Source organism: Camarhynchus parvulus, chromosome 2 (genome assembly GCF_901933205.1).
Source record: "Camarhynchus parvulus chromosome 2, STF_HiC, whole genome shotgun sequence".
Classification (NCBI taxonomy): domain Eukaryota; kingdom Metazoa; phylum Chordata; class Aves; order Passeriformes; family Thraupidae; genus Camarhynchus; species Camarhynchus parvulus.
This window is the reverse complement of record NC_044572.1, coordinates 65,330,465-65,350,965: the sequence shown is the minus strand read 5'-3', so window position 1 is coordinate 65,350,965 and position 20,501 is coordinate 65,330,465. Positions and strand designations below refer to the sequence as shown.

At 38.5% G+C, this 20,501-nt stretch overlaps 1 protein-coding gene across 1 annotated transcript in view; it reads right to left on the bottom strand.

Annotated features, from left to right (window-relative positions):
- Positions 1–433: 433 nt before the first annotated feature.
- OFCC1 (orofacial cleft 1 candidate 1) overlaps positions 434–20,501 on the bottom strand; it is a 27,295-nt gene continuing 7,227 nt past the window's right edge. The window contains exons 4-7 of the mRNA XM_030963952.1: positions 9,520–9,606; positions 6,221–6,304; positions 1,580–1,749; positions 434–463 (exon numbers count right to left, since the gene is read on the bottom strand). Of these exons, the coding sequence (XP_030819812.1) occupies positions 434–463; positions 1,580–1,749; positions 6,221–6,304; positions 9,520–9,606 (371 nt within the window). The remainder of the gene's footprint in view (positions 464–1,579; positions 1,750–6,220; positions 6,305–9,519; positions 9,607–20,501) is intronic.

Sequence of the window (20,501 nt, the reverse complement as noted above, 5' to 3'; positions counted from 1 at the left end):
TCTGTATTGCAGAGTGCAGATGTGACAACTAATACCAGGTCAGTGGAACTAAATTCCCTAGCAGGGCATGAAAAACTGAAGTTAGAGATGTGTGAGGAATGGACATAAAACACAGACACTCAAGACCTCATTTTGCAAAGAAAAGAATGAGTCCCTCTCTGAAAACTCATGGTAGACCAGCTCAATCAACCCCACTGAATGAGGATTTCCTTTCTTTTGGACTAATATAAGGAAGAAAAGCACTATTGTATTGTATCGTATTACATGTAAATTCACATATGTAGTTGTCAGTTAAAAAGCAGAATGTAGTTTTGGGGTGACCCAATACATTTTTTCTGTCTAGGAAACAAACTGCTGAATACCTCCAAAAAGATTCCAAGATGATCAGCCATGTGACCATGTTTAGAGGGAGGGTATTGTGTTCCTTTAGGTCTCACAGAGCCTCATGAAGCTTTGGGGGCATCTGAATACCCCAAACATAGTTAAAGTGCAAATTCTCAACATTTTATAATCTTCTGGAAAGGTGCAGCACTTTCTGTTCTCCTATTCCCTGGTTCATTCTCCGCCAGTCCCTTGAGGCAGATGAGGTTCTTAGTACCATCTGAGTCCTTTTCCCTCACAGTTCCCTTCCATTTCGCATTCTCTGAACAGTATTACCCATACTACCTTCCACGCATGATGCATACAGATATAAAAAAGCCACAAGGCATGCAATATAGCTACAGAATTTAGAGGAAAGCAGTAAGGAGAGAATTGTGTCCCTCACCATCATGCAGAAGGCAATGATAAGGTTTAGTCCTGCAGTGGAAAAAAAAAATCTAAAAACTTCCCCTGAAAATAAAAGAAAGCTTAGATCACCATCAGTCACTGGATAACCTATTTTAAGCCCATCAGAGCCAGTGCGCTGTTCTCATGTTGCTAATTAAAAATGATAGATTCATCAATTAATCTCTCTTCCTGTCCTCTAGTCTTAGTATGAAATTTTTCAAAGGGACAAATGGTCATTAGGTGCCCACAAGTATCATTTCAGCCCTGCAAACTTGTGCCTTTGTCAACATGAACCAGAACCTGTCTCTTCATGCCATGAATGACAAAAAGAAACCTTAGAAAGCTTTACCACCCTGACAAACATAACAGATTTATAATGGGGAAATAATCTTGTCCTCTGTACAATGAACATTGCTACATAAATCCTCCCTGGGCTCCAATCCGAACTTGCTCACTGATGAATAAGCCTCTGTTAAATGTGGCAGAGAGAGATGTCCTAGACTTAGTCTCTTGATTGAAACTCAATTGCAATATTACTACATAGCAGTCAGAGATCTTCCACTATTTGGGAAAGAAGCCATGAAGGCAATCTATTTTTATTCACATTGAAATGGAGACAAAGATAAAGGTCCTGCTGTTAGCTTAGCGAAGTGCCAGTTGCATAAAGCATGCCAATGACAATGGTTATCCTTTCCTCTTTCAATATAAGTATCACCAGGCAGAGAAATAGAATTGGGGTGTACAAGGTTAACAAGCCAGCATCATGTTATGAAGCAAGTGATAAAATTGTCTTATAGTTCTTAACTCTGACCTGTTCCAGTGAAAAGCTGCCAAGCAGAATTATGTCATCCTGAACATCTCTCTCAAACTGTTCGATATATGAAGGAATCTCTTCATCTTCGAGCTCCCTGTGAAGGTCACATGCCTTACTGGAGCTGACAGGCGTTACAGCATCCGGAAAATCTTCACTAACGACACGGGCTGCTGGAAACAAAAGTGGCAGATTATTTCTCAGCAAATGGGAGCTCATTCACTGGTTACTACCCTCTCAGTTAGTATGTTTGGCCCACCAACACTTTAAGTATGAAAGAGCATCAGTAAGACAACTGACACGTGCCAAGTGCCAGTACCAGGAAAATTGTCCTCAAGTGCAACACCAGAATTCAGGTACAAATTTAGTATGTGCAACTTGTTCCTTAGGTACTTTTTAAAAGGCATGATCTACATTTCCACTGGCATTTTGCTGACCTGTTAATCTTAGAGGGACTGGGATTTGGAACAACTTTGGCATTCCTTCCTGAGGAAGAGTAATAATTGCAATTGAATGAGAGTTTTAGGTGAAACTACATCAAGCATTTCATGTTCCTTTCAATTCACCCCAAATGATTAGATTCCTTTTCCTAGGTGTATGCATGCAGCTCCTGCCTAATTAATTTGGTCCAGTTCTGCTCACACCCACACCACTACCCTGATTTCACTGCAGTGACATATGCAGAATCAAAGAGTACATGCACCACATAAATAAAAATAAATCTCATTCATAAAGCCAGCCTGAAAAAGAAATATTGTCTTTTTTTCAGTTTAATTGATCATGTTATGTTAAAAAAAATTAGATCTCTCATTGATATCTGCTATAGTACTAATAGTATGGATCATAAGTAATAACAACTAATTTTGCTCATGTCTCCACATTAGGATCACTACAAAATAAGATATCAGATTGCCCACATCTATCTGTCTTGCTTCATATTTCTGTGTGTAAGCTTTTATAGTTCTCTGTGCCTATCTCTTAAAGAAATTGCCATATCTAGTTATTTGCTTCTCTTTGTCCATCCTACAACATGAAAGCAGTTAAAAGAGAGGTTTTTTTCCCTCAGTCTCCTTTGAAGTCTTTCATTCTCTAATGAAGACCAGAAAAGGAAAGATAAAACTAAGGCTATTAACATTTCCAGTTTTGCTCACTGCTCATTGTTTAATGACTTTAATTGTTAAGCCTCCCGAGTACTTAAATCACCTCGGTGCCACCAACACACAGGAAGTAGGGTGGGTTTTCTATTTAATTACAACAGGATACAATTCAAAATCATGTTGGGGGAAATGTACAGTAGATATAAACAACTCAAACCATTACCTTAGGGTACACATCCCTTCATGTAGCACTTTACAAACCTAATGAAAAGTGATTTGACCTACAACTATTAACAGCAAAAACAAAACAATATTTACATTTAAATTTACTGTAACATTAAGGATTTGGCTCGGAGAGAGAAAACCCAGGAAGCACAGGAAAAAGAAACATTGCCAAAAGCAGAAGACGGAGCATCTCTTGTTCCCCTTGACGCTGTGCTGTACACAACAGGCCATATGCTCAGCTGGTATAAATCAGCTGCTTTACTGCTTTCACAGGAGCACTGCAAGTTTACATCCTGGGAAGTCAGTAGATTCAGGGTAGAGCAATAGTCAAAAAGGGAGTAAAACCATTTGGTTCAGAAAGATAAACATGGAGCAATCCATCAAAATATACTTTTTCTTTTTTGTGTTCCTTACTTTTGTGAGGAATCATATCAAGTGAACTCAATTTTGGTGGAAGACACTGGACTCATCAGCATAAATTTTGTCAAAAAAGAGCAAAAGAAGAGAGCATTTTCAAAAGCCTTTTCAAGGGAAGCACCTCTGAAAAACAGAGTGATAAATTACAATTTAGATTTGAAAAATATTTGATTAAAAGATACATATGCTCATTTAAGCACAATTGCTCATTTCCCTGCATTGGAAACAAGGAGAGAACAGGGTTAGTTCAGCTGATCTTCTTCTTCTGCAGGGTCTTTGCAAAGAAACTTCTCAAACTTGGTCAGCATCAGGTTGGTCCTTGCTTGAACTTATCCACAGGTTGGAGGATTGAGGTCATGCCCCAGAACAACACTTGACCAAAAGAAAAAGCAACCAAATCCTTGCTCTACAAAAGAAGCCAGAGTTAAAAACTAATTAAAAACTTACTGCTTGAAGTTGTTAGCATGGGCATCAAATGTTTTCATTGCTTTGGATGTACCTAACCCTGAGAGTCATGCTTTCCTTGTAGCTTAAATCACTTCAGCACAGGCTGTATTTGCAGATGCTGGACTGTAATTAAAAATCTTTCCGGTATTAGCTTGACTGCTTGTGACTTCATTTACTTGATGCTATCTGTATTTCTCTATCAGATAGCAGCAGTTTATATACTGAGATGATAATTTAAAGAGTATATTCAGCAGCAGACTACACCTCAGGATGTGTTTGATGAATAAAGATGCAACAAACTCCATATGGAAAAATAATTTTGGCTACTTGGTCTAGAAAACCATGCACAAATTGTATCTAAAAAAGTTCAGTACTGAAGGCTCATGCACCAGGTTCAGACAACTAAAATTCTGCAAAACTTGGCACTTCAATTTTTTTGATTCTTGCCAAAGAACAATATAATAGAAATTACTTTTTATGGCAATCATGTATCATCATTTTAAATGTTCATGGATCACAACTGTATATTGACAAAAATGCAAAGCAAAAACATGTATAGTCTATATCTTTCAAAGCAAACAACCCATGTTGCCTTTTAAGTTGCCTTATAATATGAAATAACACATACCACAAGAGTGACCAACAGGTTACTCAGCCACAAAATGCTTTAAATATACAATGATATAAATTCTGAGCCATGTTCTTTCCTTTCCTTTGGGGATCATCTATTAATTAGGACTGTATGACTGCATGATCTTTCAGCTCAGTGGCCAAATGAAGAAACGAAGCAGTTCTGTAAGAGTGGAACCAAATGAATCCTAGTTTTCTATGGTTTTTCTGATGCTAATAAGGGTCAAACTCTATATTAACTTTTCCTTCGGTGGAGACATTAATAATGCTTGTCTGCTCTGCTCAACTGCCCACTTTCATAAAACTGGTAGGGAAGTCATACCTGTGAGACTTGCTCCCTGTTAAAAAAAAAAAGGGTTGGAAGTGACCAACTGGTTCAAATACTGGGAAGGAAAAACATGGGCAGAAATAAATACACCCTGATATATGCACAGAGGTGGAAACCGCACAAGCTTCATGTCCCCAGGAAAATCTCTCTTTTCTGGATTTGCTTCACCCAAGCAAGAAAAAGTAATAAATTCAGCTAGAACAGTGTGCAGCTTCACCCACAGGACTAGCTCTGATACCCATCATGGCACTTTTAAGAAATAAAAGCACCGAGGCACAGCTTGAGACACACGACAGCAGTGGCCTGCAGTGCATCCCCCATTTGCTGCCCTCACGCCTGCACAGGGGGCTCTGATGTGCACATGGAGAGTGAGACACTCATGCTGATACATTTTCTTGTCCCAGAATTGACATTAACATAGAACAATTGAGATCTTTCAAATAAGTTAAAGGTTTTTGCTTAAACTATCTGCATGAATTTAGTTGTGATTGTTGCACTTTTTCCTCCTTGCATTTAAATGAGATAAAATGGGTTTCAAAGATGTTACTGATATGACCAGTGCCAGTTCACGAGATTTTGCAACCGTAGGCAAATGAAAACATTTGCTTCCTCCAGAACAAAGTTGCTTATTAACAAAATAGTCATAAAACAAGTTGCAGTTTCTGGAGCGCCAGTGCCATAGGCAACCGCCTGCTTTGTCTCTGACAGACTAGGCCCGTGTATTGCTGAAATACAACAGGAAGCCTCATACAGACACAAAGGACAAAAAATAATTTTACACAAAAGACATCTGCTGAAAAAGGAGGGGGTGGATAGGTAAAAAATACAAGGACAGCTCTGAGCTGGGCTTGTGCAAATGTCACTTCTCCTGGGATGAACCAGAGGAGAGCAGCAGACATGGGCCTTGTGTAAAGGCTGTGATGGTAAAGGTCTCGTGAATCAAACAGGACTTAAGTAATGCCTTAAATGCCTTAAAAATTAGTGAAATCAAAGTAAGATTGTTCACTTGAGGTGAAGAAATCTCTTCTCATATACTTGTTTTTACTGTAGATGGAACATCAATTTGTATTTTCTAAGAAAGCCACAGAAAACACTTTCTTACTCCTCTGTTAGTGTGAATTCTTGTATAGATAACCTGAAACAGTGTAACATGACCTGTGCATCAGACAAAGTGCCTACCCATTTATCAGCTTAAGTAAGGATTTCCATTTCTAGATTTGAACACATAAGCAATGATATTTCCAGCCTTCTTTCATAAGTGTGGAATTCAACATGCAGTGAAGCAATCTAGAGAGAACACGCCACTTAAGTTACAGTTAAAACCACATAAACATGACACAAAACAAAAACATTTGGAGAAAAAGACCTTACAGAATTGCATTAAAATCATCATCCCTTTGCCTTCTGAGTTCAAGGGGATGGATTACCCTCTCTCCTCCCCACATGCAGACTCAAAAGAGTTTTATTTTTCTTTATGCAATTGACTTTGGTATTTACCTTGGAAGTTCAGCATCTTGTTTTCTTCATCTAGAAGCTTCATCAGTTTAGAGTAAAGGATTTGCTCATCAAATTTCACAGGATCTTTAAAAAACAACAGTGAAACAGCTATAGTTTCTTCCAGTAGTATTTCACGAAATACTATTTTAAATTGAAAGTAAAGATATAAAAATACAAAACTTAGGAAGCCCTTTGACACTTGAAGATAGTTTTTACAGTGCTAGTTTCATAGCTCAGAATAAAATTACAGTCACTTGTTTGAAGCAAGACAATTCAAAATAAAAAATATAGTCATATACTTTTAAATGGTGGGCAATATTATATGTTGATCTGGACCGAAACTGGTTTATAAATTCTGCTAATAGAGTAGCTGAAATGACTGTTTATATTCAGATTGCCAGATTAATTATATTTGACTCCTAATGAAAATCGAAATACCCAATTTATTCTAACATTATTTTGAATCTTCATTAGAAATTTTACCTTGCTGTCCATAATACTAACACATTATCTAGTGTGTATAGTCATTACAACACTCTATGAATTTTGAATTTGTGGCTGGTTGGTAGTTCAAATTTTCAGTAATATCTGCAGATTTTTTTAAAGCAGCAAAGGACATGCACACTTACCCTTTTCCATGAGACCTGGAAAAAAAATTTACTTAAAGGCTCTACATTCAAGGGAGAAATGAGCAACTGGGACCATTTTCTCTCCAGATCTTCCACACCCTGACTTCTCTAAGTTGTTAGTGAAACAGGCAGATAGAAGACCAAAGAAATGCATACAAGGCTGGTAGATTGAAGTATAGCTACATGCAGGTTTGGGTGACTCTTTTTAAGTGCTCAATAGAATCTCAATGAATAAATTTCTTTTTCCCATGAAATTTCAGAGGCAAGTTTTTCAATTACACTGATCTTTCAAAGAAGGTAGTGGCTTCTGCAAAGCTCTTCTGAAAATATAGAATGTCTTACATTTCTTTTAGCCTGCAACATTGAAACCTTCCCTTTGCAAGGGAGGAAGAAAATCCATAGTGGGACATTGTTTGCTCTCAGGGCATTATGGACTCATACAAATTTCCAGAACAAATCTAATTTATCAAATATAAGAAAGATAATTGCCAATATCTTAATTCTCACAGAATAACCCATTAAATAATAGTTAGTGGCTGAAGATTTGCTTTTCACCGGATATTCTCTTTGGTCATTGAGCCTGGCTTCCTAAAGTTCTAAGTCTGACTTCAACATGTGCCCCGATTTCTTGATGTTTTTCTGGTTTTGACTCTTGCTCATGAGAACCTGGAAAGAAGAGGTAAACCGGTATGGTTTCCAATCAAGGGATGACCATGCAGGACCAAGCTTTAGTTCTGACCATCTTTTTTTAATCCATCCTCTACATACAAATATACTTCCACTAATTTAACACTTCTTCAAGGAAAAATAAGCCAGAGAGTGAGCCTGGTTTGTAAGTAATGACAAATCAGACTACTTAAGGTAGGAAGGCACCTCTTGAGTCCATCTAGTCAAGCTTCCCCTGCTCAAACAGAGCCAAGGTGCCCAGGACAATGTCCAGGCACCTTTTCAATGTCTGCAAGGTAAATGTTTTGCTCTTGGCAGAGGTATTGATAAATACAGCATTATACCTGCTCTACAGAGGTCCACACAGCCAACCTGAGGCTGGTACTAATGCTATTTGACTTTTAATAAGCAAGAGTTATCCCAACATTTGAGCAACATTTTTGCCAGGGAGACAAAGGAGGACCACCAAAAGGCAGCTCCTCACACATGGACCTCAGGCTTAGCATGATATGCAATTGACTAAAACCATCTGTCCACTCCAAACCCTGGAAATCTATGGACTAAGAGCCTGTTCCAAATTCTAAAATAAATAAACCCCCACCACACAATGCAAAATCAGCATTTATGATTAAGTTTATCACTCAGCCTCTTTAACACAGTCAAGAGAACATTTCCTCCCAATGAGAACTGCATTTCCGTATATCCCTTATGTCACCGCTCTGTCTGTACATGTTTTCAGGTGTGCATGCACAGATACATAAATCTAATCTGCTTTTCATTCTCTGGTCATGAAGCAGATCATGACTCATAAAGCTTTTTCATAAGATGAACCAAGGCAGGACCAACAGGAAAAAAGCCTTTCCTTTAAAAACTCTGAGCCAGAAGTTGACTTCCAAGGTATTACACTGCTATCCTACACAATGAATGGGGAAATAATTTGGATTAGATATAACTCAACCTTGATCAACCTTGATTTCTTTTTTCACCAGAACACAGAAATTCAAGTCAGTTATGTGCAACAGAGCCTGCTTTTTTAATCACACAAGCTTTTGTCTCAAAAGTTTAAAACCTCCATGTGGGCTCAGAGTTTCTCATGATTTTCAGAAGTGAACAACTTTGAAACACAACAGATAACTTTTTTTTAGACCTGACTACAGCTGTGCACCTAGAGAGTCTCTGCAGTACAAATAAGCACAGACTCTAGAGAAGCCAAGGGCTAGCAAGGTAACACAGGAGAGCTGGCTCTTGCGTGCTTTCGGCTTGTTAGTGCTTAACAACAGGAGCCGGGCCAAAGCACTCAGTGCATAGCTAAGCACTTCATTACCATGATGATGTTCTTAAGTCCATGCAAATTCAGGCAGGCCCGTTCCCACCCTTTTTATCTAAAAGCCGTGACAGCAGAGGAGAATTTCCTCTGCTAGACAATACCTCCTGGTTAATCTCTCTCATACCTATGCATAACTTCTGTTCTTCCAGCTCTGCAGTCACACCCTCCCACCGGTTGCTATCGCCCACAGAGAGCAAAACTAAATATCTCGCCTAAACTGGCAAAAATGAAAACCAAAAAAGCCTCTTCGTGCACTTTTACTAACTCTGGGGTTTCCTTCTGTTAGGCAAACACACATTCAACTCTGTAATAAAATTGCTCTCTGAGGAGGACTTTGGCAGCAGGACCGTGAAAAAGCTAGAGCTTAGCTCTCAGTTCTGGACTAACTTCATTAATTAAAAAGAATATGGTGTAGACAACGCTCACGGAGCATGTTTCATTTTGTTACAGTAGTAGAGTGAATACAGAACAGCCTCATTTTTACCTGCCCATTAACTCACTGTCCTTGATCAAAGTCTGTGTACACTGGCTATCGCGTTCAGAGCAGTTAAGGCTTAGAATTTAAATTGTAAACCTCAATATTTAAATAGAACTGCATATGTGATCTCTGACACCTCATTTTCATGAATGGAAAAGAATATTCTGACACCAAAATTACATACTTAATTCTGCCTCACCTTCCTCACTGACCTCCATCCCACACTGCCTTGGGTTTATTTCCTCACCCATCAACGGGTCAAAGTAATTTCTGCTGTATTCATTTCCTGTGGAAAGCACATGAAGTAAGGGTCAGCGATTATTAGAAGCACATGAACTAAAATGTTAATTTTGAAATCGACACCAGCAAGCAAAGGGGCATTTTTTGCTACTTTACAAGCTTAATTTTTTTAACAAGTTCTCTAAGCCTACTGGTACTGCAATCATCTTGTGAAAGGTCAGAAAAGGTAATTGTGGAAACAAGTGCACTTTATGTTACTTTTTCTCAGGAACTAATGAAAAATAATTCTCACATTTAGATGGCAGAAAGATAAGAAGCATTTCCACAAATACAGCATCCCCAATATAAGTCAAATTATTCTTGAAACACACCGGACGAGCGAATTTTCCATACTGCAAAGGAATTTGTATTTCACAGCTGACCTCTCCAATTTCAACAGTTTTAAATTTCACCACTGAGGTTTCAACGTCTGGTGCATCTTTAATACTGTATTGAACCAGAGAAGTGTTTAATTACGGAGGAGATACCAGGATACTGCCTCATTAATCTGAACAGCAATTATGTTCAGTTGGACTAGGTAACTAATCCAAGATTTTGATGGGATAAATCCACTCATTTTAGTTCTTGGCTATTTTAACAGCTACTTTTATCTGTTCTTTAGAAAATAAACAAATTTCCTAAAAAATAATTTGTTACAATTATCATAAAATAATACTGCATCTAGCTGCCTGGAAGAACTGATGGTAAAAGCCAGAAGAATTTTCCTTACACAAGCAGGGAGGGAAGAAAATTTTTCCTCAAAATATGTATTTTCTTCAGCAAAAGTGCTACACTCTGTTAAAAACATCCACATTTTCACTGGGTTTGCAAACACTGTAAATTGTTATTAAACATGGGGAAAAGAAGTAAAATAATTAGGTCCATAACAAATGTTTTAATTGCTTGAATAGACATGGATGCGTATCCTGGAAAATACATAAAAGCTAAATGTATGAGGGGGTTAATTCATCCAAGATACACTACAGTTGTCTACAGTGTATTTGTTTTAGGATCAAAAATAATCCAAGCAGCAGCTCCTTTTCAGAGACTAAATGAAACTTTGATATGAAACTAGGTTTAATTTATATTTCTGGACTGGCACATTTTGACTGTCAGTCTTTGTTCCTTCAATGTAGTAAGTACAAGAACTGAAAATTTGCTTTACCTTGAGGTCTCAATAAAGAAAAAATAAATGAGTTTCATTTTTGTTACTTTATCTGTCAACAACTACTAGGCTGGTATGAATCTTGGCAGTATGTAATCAAAGTCTTATGTACTGCAATAACAGAGCCATTCTACCTTATTCACTGTAATTGTTTTTCTCTAGCACAAAGCACCATGATGTTATATGAACACCCCTTCACATGTTGGTGACATAATTCACCTATGTGCTAAAAAAGAAAATGATGATGCATTTCCTTATTCAATTACTTCATAGCTGTAAATGTAAATTGCTGGAACATGTTTTGCACCCATGCAAACAATACGTGGCTATGGCACAGGCTTTTTGCACAATCTTACTATCACAATGGCCTTTATGGAATTTTATTATCCCACGCGAGTCTGGTGCGAAACTTTGAGGGGTAGATTTTAGGCAAATCTTCTGGACAGAATAAGTGGTATTTAGAAGGAAGTGTCATGTTATATTTGCATCTGCAAGGCATGGAAACCATTATTCAAAAAACAAGAGATACATTAACAAATACCATTAAATAGCTTGCTCTCTGGTCCTCTTCAAAAAAAAGAACAACATCAACACTTTGAGGAGTATGACATATTTTGTCCAGGGCTTTGGCTCTGTCAGAACCACACACAGCTGGTGACAGACAGTTATGCAGAAGGAAAAAGAACCACCAGGCTTGATTTCTTCAGAGCAACATACACATTTTAAAGCTTACATAAGCAGAACAGGTGGTAAACAACAAAATCACCTCCTCACAGTGATTTTATAGGTAACAAGCCATTTTAAAATGCAGGACTCCACAGAAAACTTTAATTGAGGCTTTCAGAAGAGCTGAATCAATCAAACCTTAGGTCACTGGATGGGGGATGTCGCTGTTTGTGGGTTTCTTGGGTTTTTCCCCCTCAGCTCAACACGCACCTTGAGAAGTGGTGTGACCAGAAGGTCTGGGCTCTGGGCAGGCCCTAAAATTATTCAGGGGCAGTGGGAGTTGCTTCAGTTTTAAAATACAAAATTATCAGTTTTAGTCAACATAACACACTGCCCAAGGCATTTTGCTAATAACATTTTGTGAGCATGTGAAGAGATTACTAATCATTTCACATTTGCTTTTGGAAATATTTGAAAGTGTATAACATGTAAATTAACAGTCCACTAAGGAATTCACATTGCTCTGCTTTGTGGTATAAACATAGTAAATGTTTATACAGAGCTTGCTTGTAGGTATTTTGAGCAGCACCATATAGGTTGGTGCCTTCAACAGGGCAAGATACTTTGACGACCTGTTCCCAAAAAGACCTGGCCAACTTTAGAAAGTTGGGTCTTTGCTTTGATCCAGAGATTCCCTTAAACCCATTAGGTCAATTTGAAGTCCAGTTCACCCCTCAAAATTGTGTTATTTCATGTGGAAAACACAATGGATAATTCAGGAAATCAGAATAGAAATGCAAACCTACAAATTAGCTATACATTAAAATAAAAAAGGAAAGAAGGGTGTTGGCACAACAGTGACCAGATGGGAATTCATATAGTTTAATTAAAGCAAGAGGAGTTGCTAATAAAATTAGCATAATCCTTGGATACAGCCCATGGGACTGTACACAAATTACTAGGACTGGATGAAACTTAAAAGATGGCTTTTAAACTAAGATGTCTGTAGTCAATTATGCCATCTATGTCCTGAGAATACCACACAGGAAAGGCATGACTAAGCTGAATTTCTATGTTGTCCTCTACTCCACAGAGAGGTTAGGTAGTCCGTATCAATTACACATGAAAGGTATAGCACAGAATTTGGGTAACAGGCCATTATTCAATTTATGTTGTATTACTGATCGAGGTTTTTAATTTAATGAAAGAATAGACAAAACTCTGTTGGATTTGTTAAGCGCCTCCCAATCAAAGTAAAAATTAAGGAACTATCAATAGCCAGATGACTGACTACTAAAAGCTTGAATAAACAAGAATGAAGCTTGATTTTCAGGGTAAAAGAAAAAAAATTGGCATGAGCCATCTTTCTTTAGAAGACAGTATGCAGACAGTATGGTCTGCACAAACTTGCCATGATAAGTAACAAGTCCCTTTTCAGACAGCAGCATGGTTAACATGTGTCTACCAATGACTTGGGAGAACATTACTGGGCATTACTAAGGCAACTCCTAGAAGCCTTTTGCATCAGATAGAATAAGACAGAGGCATTTTGGAAAGATGAAATTCCAGCCTGATACATCATTTTGACCCAAAGTGCTTTTGAAACAGTGGTGCAGCTGGGAATGGAAAAGAGTAGTCCTCCTTTCCCACACCTGACTTAAAGCATTGATTTCAGCTGCAATTCCTATTAGGGAACATCATAGCAAATACTCACGTTCTCCATTCAACAGAACTGGATTTATTTCCCTGGGGATACTCTTCATTTTACTTAGCAGACAAGGCCCTTTGGGCAGCCCAGACTGAAGGCTCCGTGATGATGTATTTCCCCACTTCTTTATGAGAGCCAAAGCAGTGTCCTAGGGTCAGACTTGGATGTCCTCAAAAAAAAAGTGACCTCCCCAACTTAGCCAGGAAGAACCAAGACTTGGGATTAGAAGGAAGGTAAAGCAAGGGTCCCACTTCCAGCATTTCCATCTACTTCACTTACCCTTCCTCCAAGTCATGATGGGTTATGTGACTAGCACTCCCAGCCACCTGTTTTCAGTACCTACATTGATAGAGTTCGATATCTATAAGTTGCTTATGTGAGCCTTTTATTCTACTTGGTACTTTGAAAAATATATAAAGAACTCTAAGAAAATAATTCAAAAGGATTAAAGAATAAGAGAGGAGAATGAAGCCTTTCACCTTAAAAAGAATCTCACAGAATGCAGAACCAAAGAAAAATCATCAATGAAAACTGCATAAATAGTAGGAGTTCCTGCACAGTGAAAAATTGAATCAGTTTCCAGTGAATTTATAAGTTCTTACTTCATATAGGCAGTGTCTTAAAAGTGGAAAATAATGTAGGGAAATTTGAAATTTTCACAAGAAAAACAAATCTAAGATTTTACTCCAAAATTTTGTATTGCTAGAATTACTCATATCAAAATGTTATGAAGATGCTAAGAGTAAAACTACAGTCTTGTAGAACATAGTGAATTAATATGCAGTCCATAAAGCAGTGTTTACTTTCCATCCTCATTTTTTTCAAGGAAAAAAAAGAATTAACATTAGTCAGTAGGTATACTTTTAGTTTGCACTCTTAATTATTATTACTGACTCAGGATATTGGTCACATTTAGCTCATGTCCATTTGACATATACATATCTAACATTATTTTCTATATTATATGTATAAATAAATATTTTCTATGTAGATCTAAAATAAGATTCCTGAGGGCATTAACTTTATTCCATTATTTAATTTTCATTAATAGCAGTCAATAAAAATTTGCATGTTAATGGCACCTTCATACTGAAGAGCATTTCACCAGTGACTGGACAATAGATTTTCTCTTGAAGACCCAGCTCGTTAAACACTACCAACATCAGGTGACTTCCCAATTAAAAAAAAAAAAAATTAAAGGTATCACATGTTATTCTCCTTATCCTCAGCAGACACCATAGGTAATGAGGAAATCAGATAACTGTGTCTTGTGTTCATATTGCAAGCCTTGAATAAACCCACTTGTCAGCTTTGATGGGACACTGGTGAAGGGGTTCTTCCTGAGCAGTGCAGATCGTGTTGCACCTGCCCTGACCCCTGAAAAGCACCGCATGGTACTCATGGCACCCACAATATTTACCCCCAGCTCTAGTCCTGCAAGACTTACTGCCTTCTCTGCTGTTTAAACAAAGATACAGCATGGAAATTAGTTCTTTTTCCCTTTTTTATTTTCCTGCAGGCAACAGAGGGCACTGTGCCAAGGGATGCCAGTGTGAGACCTGCTACTTTTCCTGGGGAATGCTGTTGGTCGAGGGCATGAGAAAAAGATTTACTGATGATGATGATGGAATTCTTTTAGAAACAGTATTAGATAATGTGATGCACGTCAATGGGGAAAATGGATACTAAGTTCTCCCAGGCTGACAGGCTTGGCTGGTCCCACTCTATGCCAGTGGGGTAACTTGCCAAATTTTGAGGATCTGACAGCACCATTACAAAGCAAACAATTTCCAAGTGTAATAAATTAGCCTTAAAAATATATATTTCATCACATTCTGAAAAAGTATTTTCCCAATTATAAAATGCATCCATTCTTCACAATTCTTCTCCCTTACCTTTCACAAATTCAATTTTAGCACATTACTTAGATGAGTGCTGTGGTATCCCTGTTAAAATTGCATGCAATGGATCACGTTTTGCACACTACATTACACCTTGTGCCGTTCTGCTGATTTCAATTGGATTACACATTGTGTAATTCAACGCAAAATTACTTCCAATGACAACCCTTTTATTCCTATGCATACATGGTGATCCATCATGCCCTGCATACCAAGTTTGGCATTTCCATTTCAAAGTCCCTGTTGGAATCAGAAAGCATGGAACCACATACATAGAACTTGAATTATTAGATATAAACTTTGCCATTGTTTAAGGAAAAAAAAGTGTACGGTTTTGATTCATATTTCTGGTCCCATCCTTTATGCAAATCACTTTGTCCAACACAAATCAGCAGTGTCACAAGCTCCCATTTCCTTCACATGCAGCACAAACATAAATTTACAGCAGAAGCCTATTTTTTCACCTGTGTTTTCTGTCTCTCCAATGTCTCCTTCTACCACTTCTTTGGAATAAATTTAGACCTGTTCAAAAAGTGTCAGCCTCTAGCTCTCTATAAACAGACTGAACTCAATGCAGCTGCTGATACTTATAGCAATCTGATATCCTACATGGCTCCTTCACAAAGCTTTTTTCTCTGCGTACTCCTACATCGAGGTCTTGCCTGGTTACATTCTTGAGCAAGGAAGGCCTTATGTTGTCATGACACATTTGAACAACTTTTGTCAGCAACTGTTCCTTACCACAGGCTTGTCTCTACTTTAGCTTTTGATAAGGAGCAAGGATGGTCTACTTTATAATGGGACTTTCCCTGTAGGACATGTGCAGCACTGTGTTAGGTATACCCAGCCTAGCTCTGCAGCTTCAAGGTGATGCAGCAGAGATCCACACAGACACTAATTTGATCCCAGAAGCAGTATAGCCATGCTAAAGCCATTCTGTACTTGGGCTAATTAGAAGAATAGTTCCTAGTCTTCAGCTGAAAAGGCTTTCTTTCCCTCCGTTTTTTCTTTCCCTTTCTTTCCCCACTCAGATGTTGTTAATCTCTGTGGGCAAATTTATTGGAGCATGATATGAGATGTTAACAGTGCCTGTTGCAGATAAAATGGTAGAATTAATTAGAGCTTCTTTATTTTAGGAGATAATCTAGTTTTGAAAAAAGATTTGTGTATTGGGGATAATAGGGAAAAAAATTAATACTTCTTGTCATCTGGAGACAATTTTAACCTGAATCATCAATATTTAGGGTCAGACTGCCTCAAACCGTTTACAAGCACACAGCATACAGGAGAACAGCCTTTCCTTTATTTTCCTTGCAAAAGCCACAGAGTATCACAGTCTCCAAAGGTGCTTGTACGGCCACCAGCTACAAGGCAGGTCATGCAGTGGGAATATGCCCAAAAATCCTCATTCCTGGATTCTGCAGCTTACATGTACAGTTGACACCACAGAAAGATCACATTCTAATTTGATCTGACATAAATTCTCTCGGTATGGCTGGGCTGGAAATTTTACTTATCTTGTGGCAATGTGAGCAGTGCCATCCCACAGGGCTCTTCTCAGCACAAGCTAGACCAAATCTTTGTATCACTGTGATGAACACTAAAAAGCACAAACTGGTGTAAGGCATTTGGACTTTTTCTGATAACAGCAGCTGAGGAAAAAATGTACTGAATGCTAAAATACAATAACATCTGCTTTACAGTCCTACAATAAAATGCTAAGTACAGTAGTCCCGTGTTCAGGGATTGCTTGTAACATACATCATCCATCTGAAGTTGAGAAATTGCCTGTGTCTTCTACTGTCAGACAAAGATAGAATAATTCCTGGAAGTTTGGTGTTCCTGTCATGACAGTTTGCTGGAAGCTCTTTACTGGGCAGAGACTTTACGAAGCCAGCCTGAACTTTAGGACACGCTACAAAGTATTTTGTGTCTAAACCTCCCTGGAGAAAAGAGAAAAAGTGATATTGGCTCACCTTGAGATCAAGTGTCTGACAACTGAGGAACTGGTGGACGCAGGTTCTTGAAGATTTGGGTGATGCAATCCCTAATGTTTTTCCCAGAGAAAATTATCTATTAGACCTTCCATTAGGATGGCCATCATGAAAATCTCTGCAATTCAATGTTTGATGAGGGGGAGAAAGGCAGAAGGGTTGGTTGGATTTAGCCACAAGGAAACTGAGTGGTTTAAGAAATAAGAAACAAATTGCAGTTTGGCAACTACAAGGCTGCTGCTAGATGAACTTAATTTCACAAGCAATATGTAAAAGAAATTAAGGTGATGGCAGCAATCAGCAAAAAGTCAGCATAGAATCCAGAAGAGAAAACAGGATAGAAACCAATTAGTTGGCTGAAAAATCAGGAGATTAATCTGAGTAAATAGTCAGGCAATTCCCCTGGGTCATTACAACATTTAACAACAGTACCAGGACTGCACTGATGATGGAGAGCAAAGAGTTACTCAGTGGCCTAGTCCTGAACAACAGGCTACCAGTGATGATAAAATCTGGAATTCTGTCCATCATAGAGAATAGAACAGTGAAATACATGGAATAGCCTAATGAAAAGAGGAATGGACTAAGGATCAGAGCTTTTATTTCTGTCAAAGGCCTTCTCTGTTGATGGTGACAACAGAGAAATCTCATGCTCTGCCCCAGTTTCCCCACAAACAAAGGATGCAGGAGCCTCACACTTTGAGTCACAAGAATAGCCCTCACCAACATAATTCAAAAAGTGAAAAACTCTCTAAACAAAAACACCAAAAATTTTAATAAACTTCTTGCAAACAAGAATGAGTTCGCAAACTCTTATTTCTAGAACATATTCTATTATGAGAGAAAAAAATTGAAAAAGCGCAAACATATATGTGAATTAGGTCTTTTGGGGGCAGATGCAGACAATTTACAATGACTTGGGCCTTTCCACTAGCTATTTAATCTCCAGTTAAAGCGTGTTCTGTAGAGGAGCCCCCGTGCAGACAAATAGCCAAATTCCAGGAACAGGTTTTAAGACTGTCTTGAACATGCAGCTGACTACTCACACTACTTCCCAATATATGTAGTATGGAGATGTGCAAGAAGACATCTCAAAGTAGGTGGATGTTTTTTTAGAGAACACTTCCCTCTGGCAATTGCTGACAGAGGAACAGCCTGTGACTCTGTTGCCAGGTGGAGGAAATGATAGCAACCCCTGTGGCTATTAATTGCTGCCATTAACAACATGGGCGATAGGTGGAAAGATAATAGAAAGGCAATGCCACCTCTCTGCCCTGCCTCCAACTGCTTAGCCTGAAAACCCTGCCTGATGTTTATATAGTGTTCTCAACCTGTAATCTGCTAAATCCTGCGATTAAATAATTTTGCTCAAGGTTATAACTGGTTTTAAGTTGCACAGTTTAACACCAGGCATTAGAATTGACAAATGCCATTCCCTATTGAGTAAGCAACTGAACTTAAGCCTGGGGGCTGAGAACTGGAAGAGCAGCCAACAGCTGTGAAGTGAAGTAACTCCAAAAAAAGGAGAGTATTTTATTGGCATCCGGGGAAGAAGAGGAGAAAAGGGAAAGGGGGCGGTATAGAGCCTAAACATTTTTTTTTACATGGGCTATGCTGTTGTGCTTGGTGCGTGGGCGCACCCTCCTAGAGAAATATCTTCCAGCATGGAGTACAAGTCCTGCATCCCAGGTGGAAAAAAAGGAGAATTCTGTGCTGTCTTGCGAACTGCATATTGGTTCCTGGGAGCAGAGGGGCAGGAGAGGATGCTGTGGAAATGTTTCCCCTGTGGAAGAAGATGGCAATAGCGTTCAGAACCATGTCTGGTTTTGCTATGAGCTGAAATGGCACCAGCTATGAAAAGCATCTATGAGCTTGGATCAAAGGAAGACAGGTTTGAAGAACTGATCCCTTGGGCTCTGGAGGACCCAGACTTCAAAAGACTGATGCATTCAGGCATAAACTACCTGTAGACCTAGTCTTCACTGAGGACTGTGAAATATGAATATTTATACATTACTACCTTAATGTGATAAAGTGTTTACCTGCGCAGCTGGCTTTTCTCTTTCCCTCTTTAATGAAGAATTGTTACCCTTGGAAATGGGGAAAATTAGCTCATGAGGTACCTGAAGATTTTTTCCCAGATTTCAGGCTTGAAGATGCTGGCTCATTAGTGGCCCTTGATAAATTTTGACTGATCTCTGTGATTGCCGAACAAGTGCTGACACAAGTTAGACTAAGAATAATTTAATGCAAGGTTAGACCAGATGATCTCTAGAGATATTTTCCAATCTAGACTTTTTTATGATAGTATAAATGGGTGATTACTTTTTAATAGCTGCTTGACATAGAGGCAGAGCTATGTGAATAACTGATCTTTTGGCTAACTGGATGAACAGAAGGTCGAGAAGGGGGACACAGTGTTGGGAAACAAAATTTTCCAACTCTCGGCAAGCTTTCCTCTTCCATTACAGAAACACTTAGCATTGTCTCAAGGCATTGCATTCCAGGCAAAATGGAACAATTTCTACTCCTTTCACAAAGACTATATTCAGCTAGGGTTTTTTTGAACAAAATGCTACTTAGGATGAAAAATCAAAATGTTTAAAAACGCATTTCAAGCTTTTAAAAAAATGTGTTGTTTTCTTGAGGGAACTATTCATGAATTTCTGAAGAGGCGACTGAAAGCATGGATAGTCTCCAGCGAGCCCGACTTCATTTTTTGCCAGATAGACTATTTCATTAAAAAACAATCAATCCCTTTGTCTGCTTAATCACTGTTCTGACAGTCTGCAAAGGAAAGACGAAGAATTCCTGCTCCATGTGGCACTGCACAGAGTCACATGAAAGCTAAATGGAAAGCCAAACCTAATTTTGCAAGAAGCCATTAGGAGCCGTGGGCTCTCCAGTCCTGCAAGGACAAAATCTTAACACAACAAGGTCCAATGTTTAAAAAACGACTGTCTGAAGGTCTGCTCATCAGCCTGCACTTACCCATTTAAATACCTGGGTTCACAGGGTGCAAGGGTACTCAGTAAGCAGCAGCTCCACTTGTGAGTTTGATGGGAGATGCTGGCTGATCAGGACTGTTCAAAGCCACACCAGTTAATTTGGTACCTTCTTCCTCACTGGATTACTAAGATAACCATTTTCCCTAATGTCCGGGATTAATAATAATTCAAAATGGAGTAATTAAATAGTAGATTAAAAGAGATCAAACCTCTGCAAAAGGAGAACTGACATCAAGTGACACTCCTTATAGTTCGGATAAATCAAAATAATAAACAGAAATTGCTTCCCAAGGCAGCAATTCTTTTAGGTGCTGCATCAAAACTGAGCTGAAAATCCAGGATCACTCCCCTGGACAAGCTGAGCAAACAGGACTCAGCTCCAAGCATCTGAGCAACACTGGCTGAAAAAAAATAATGAAAGATGAAACAGAGGCAAGATGTCGATTGACTGAGGGCATAT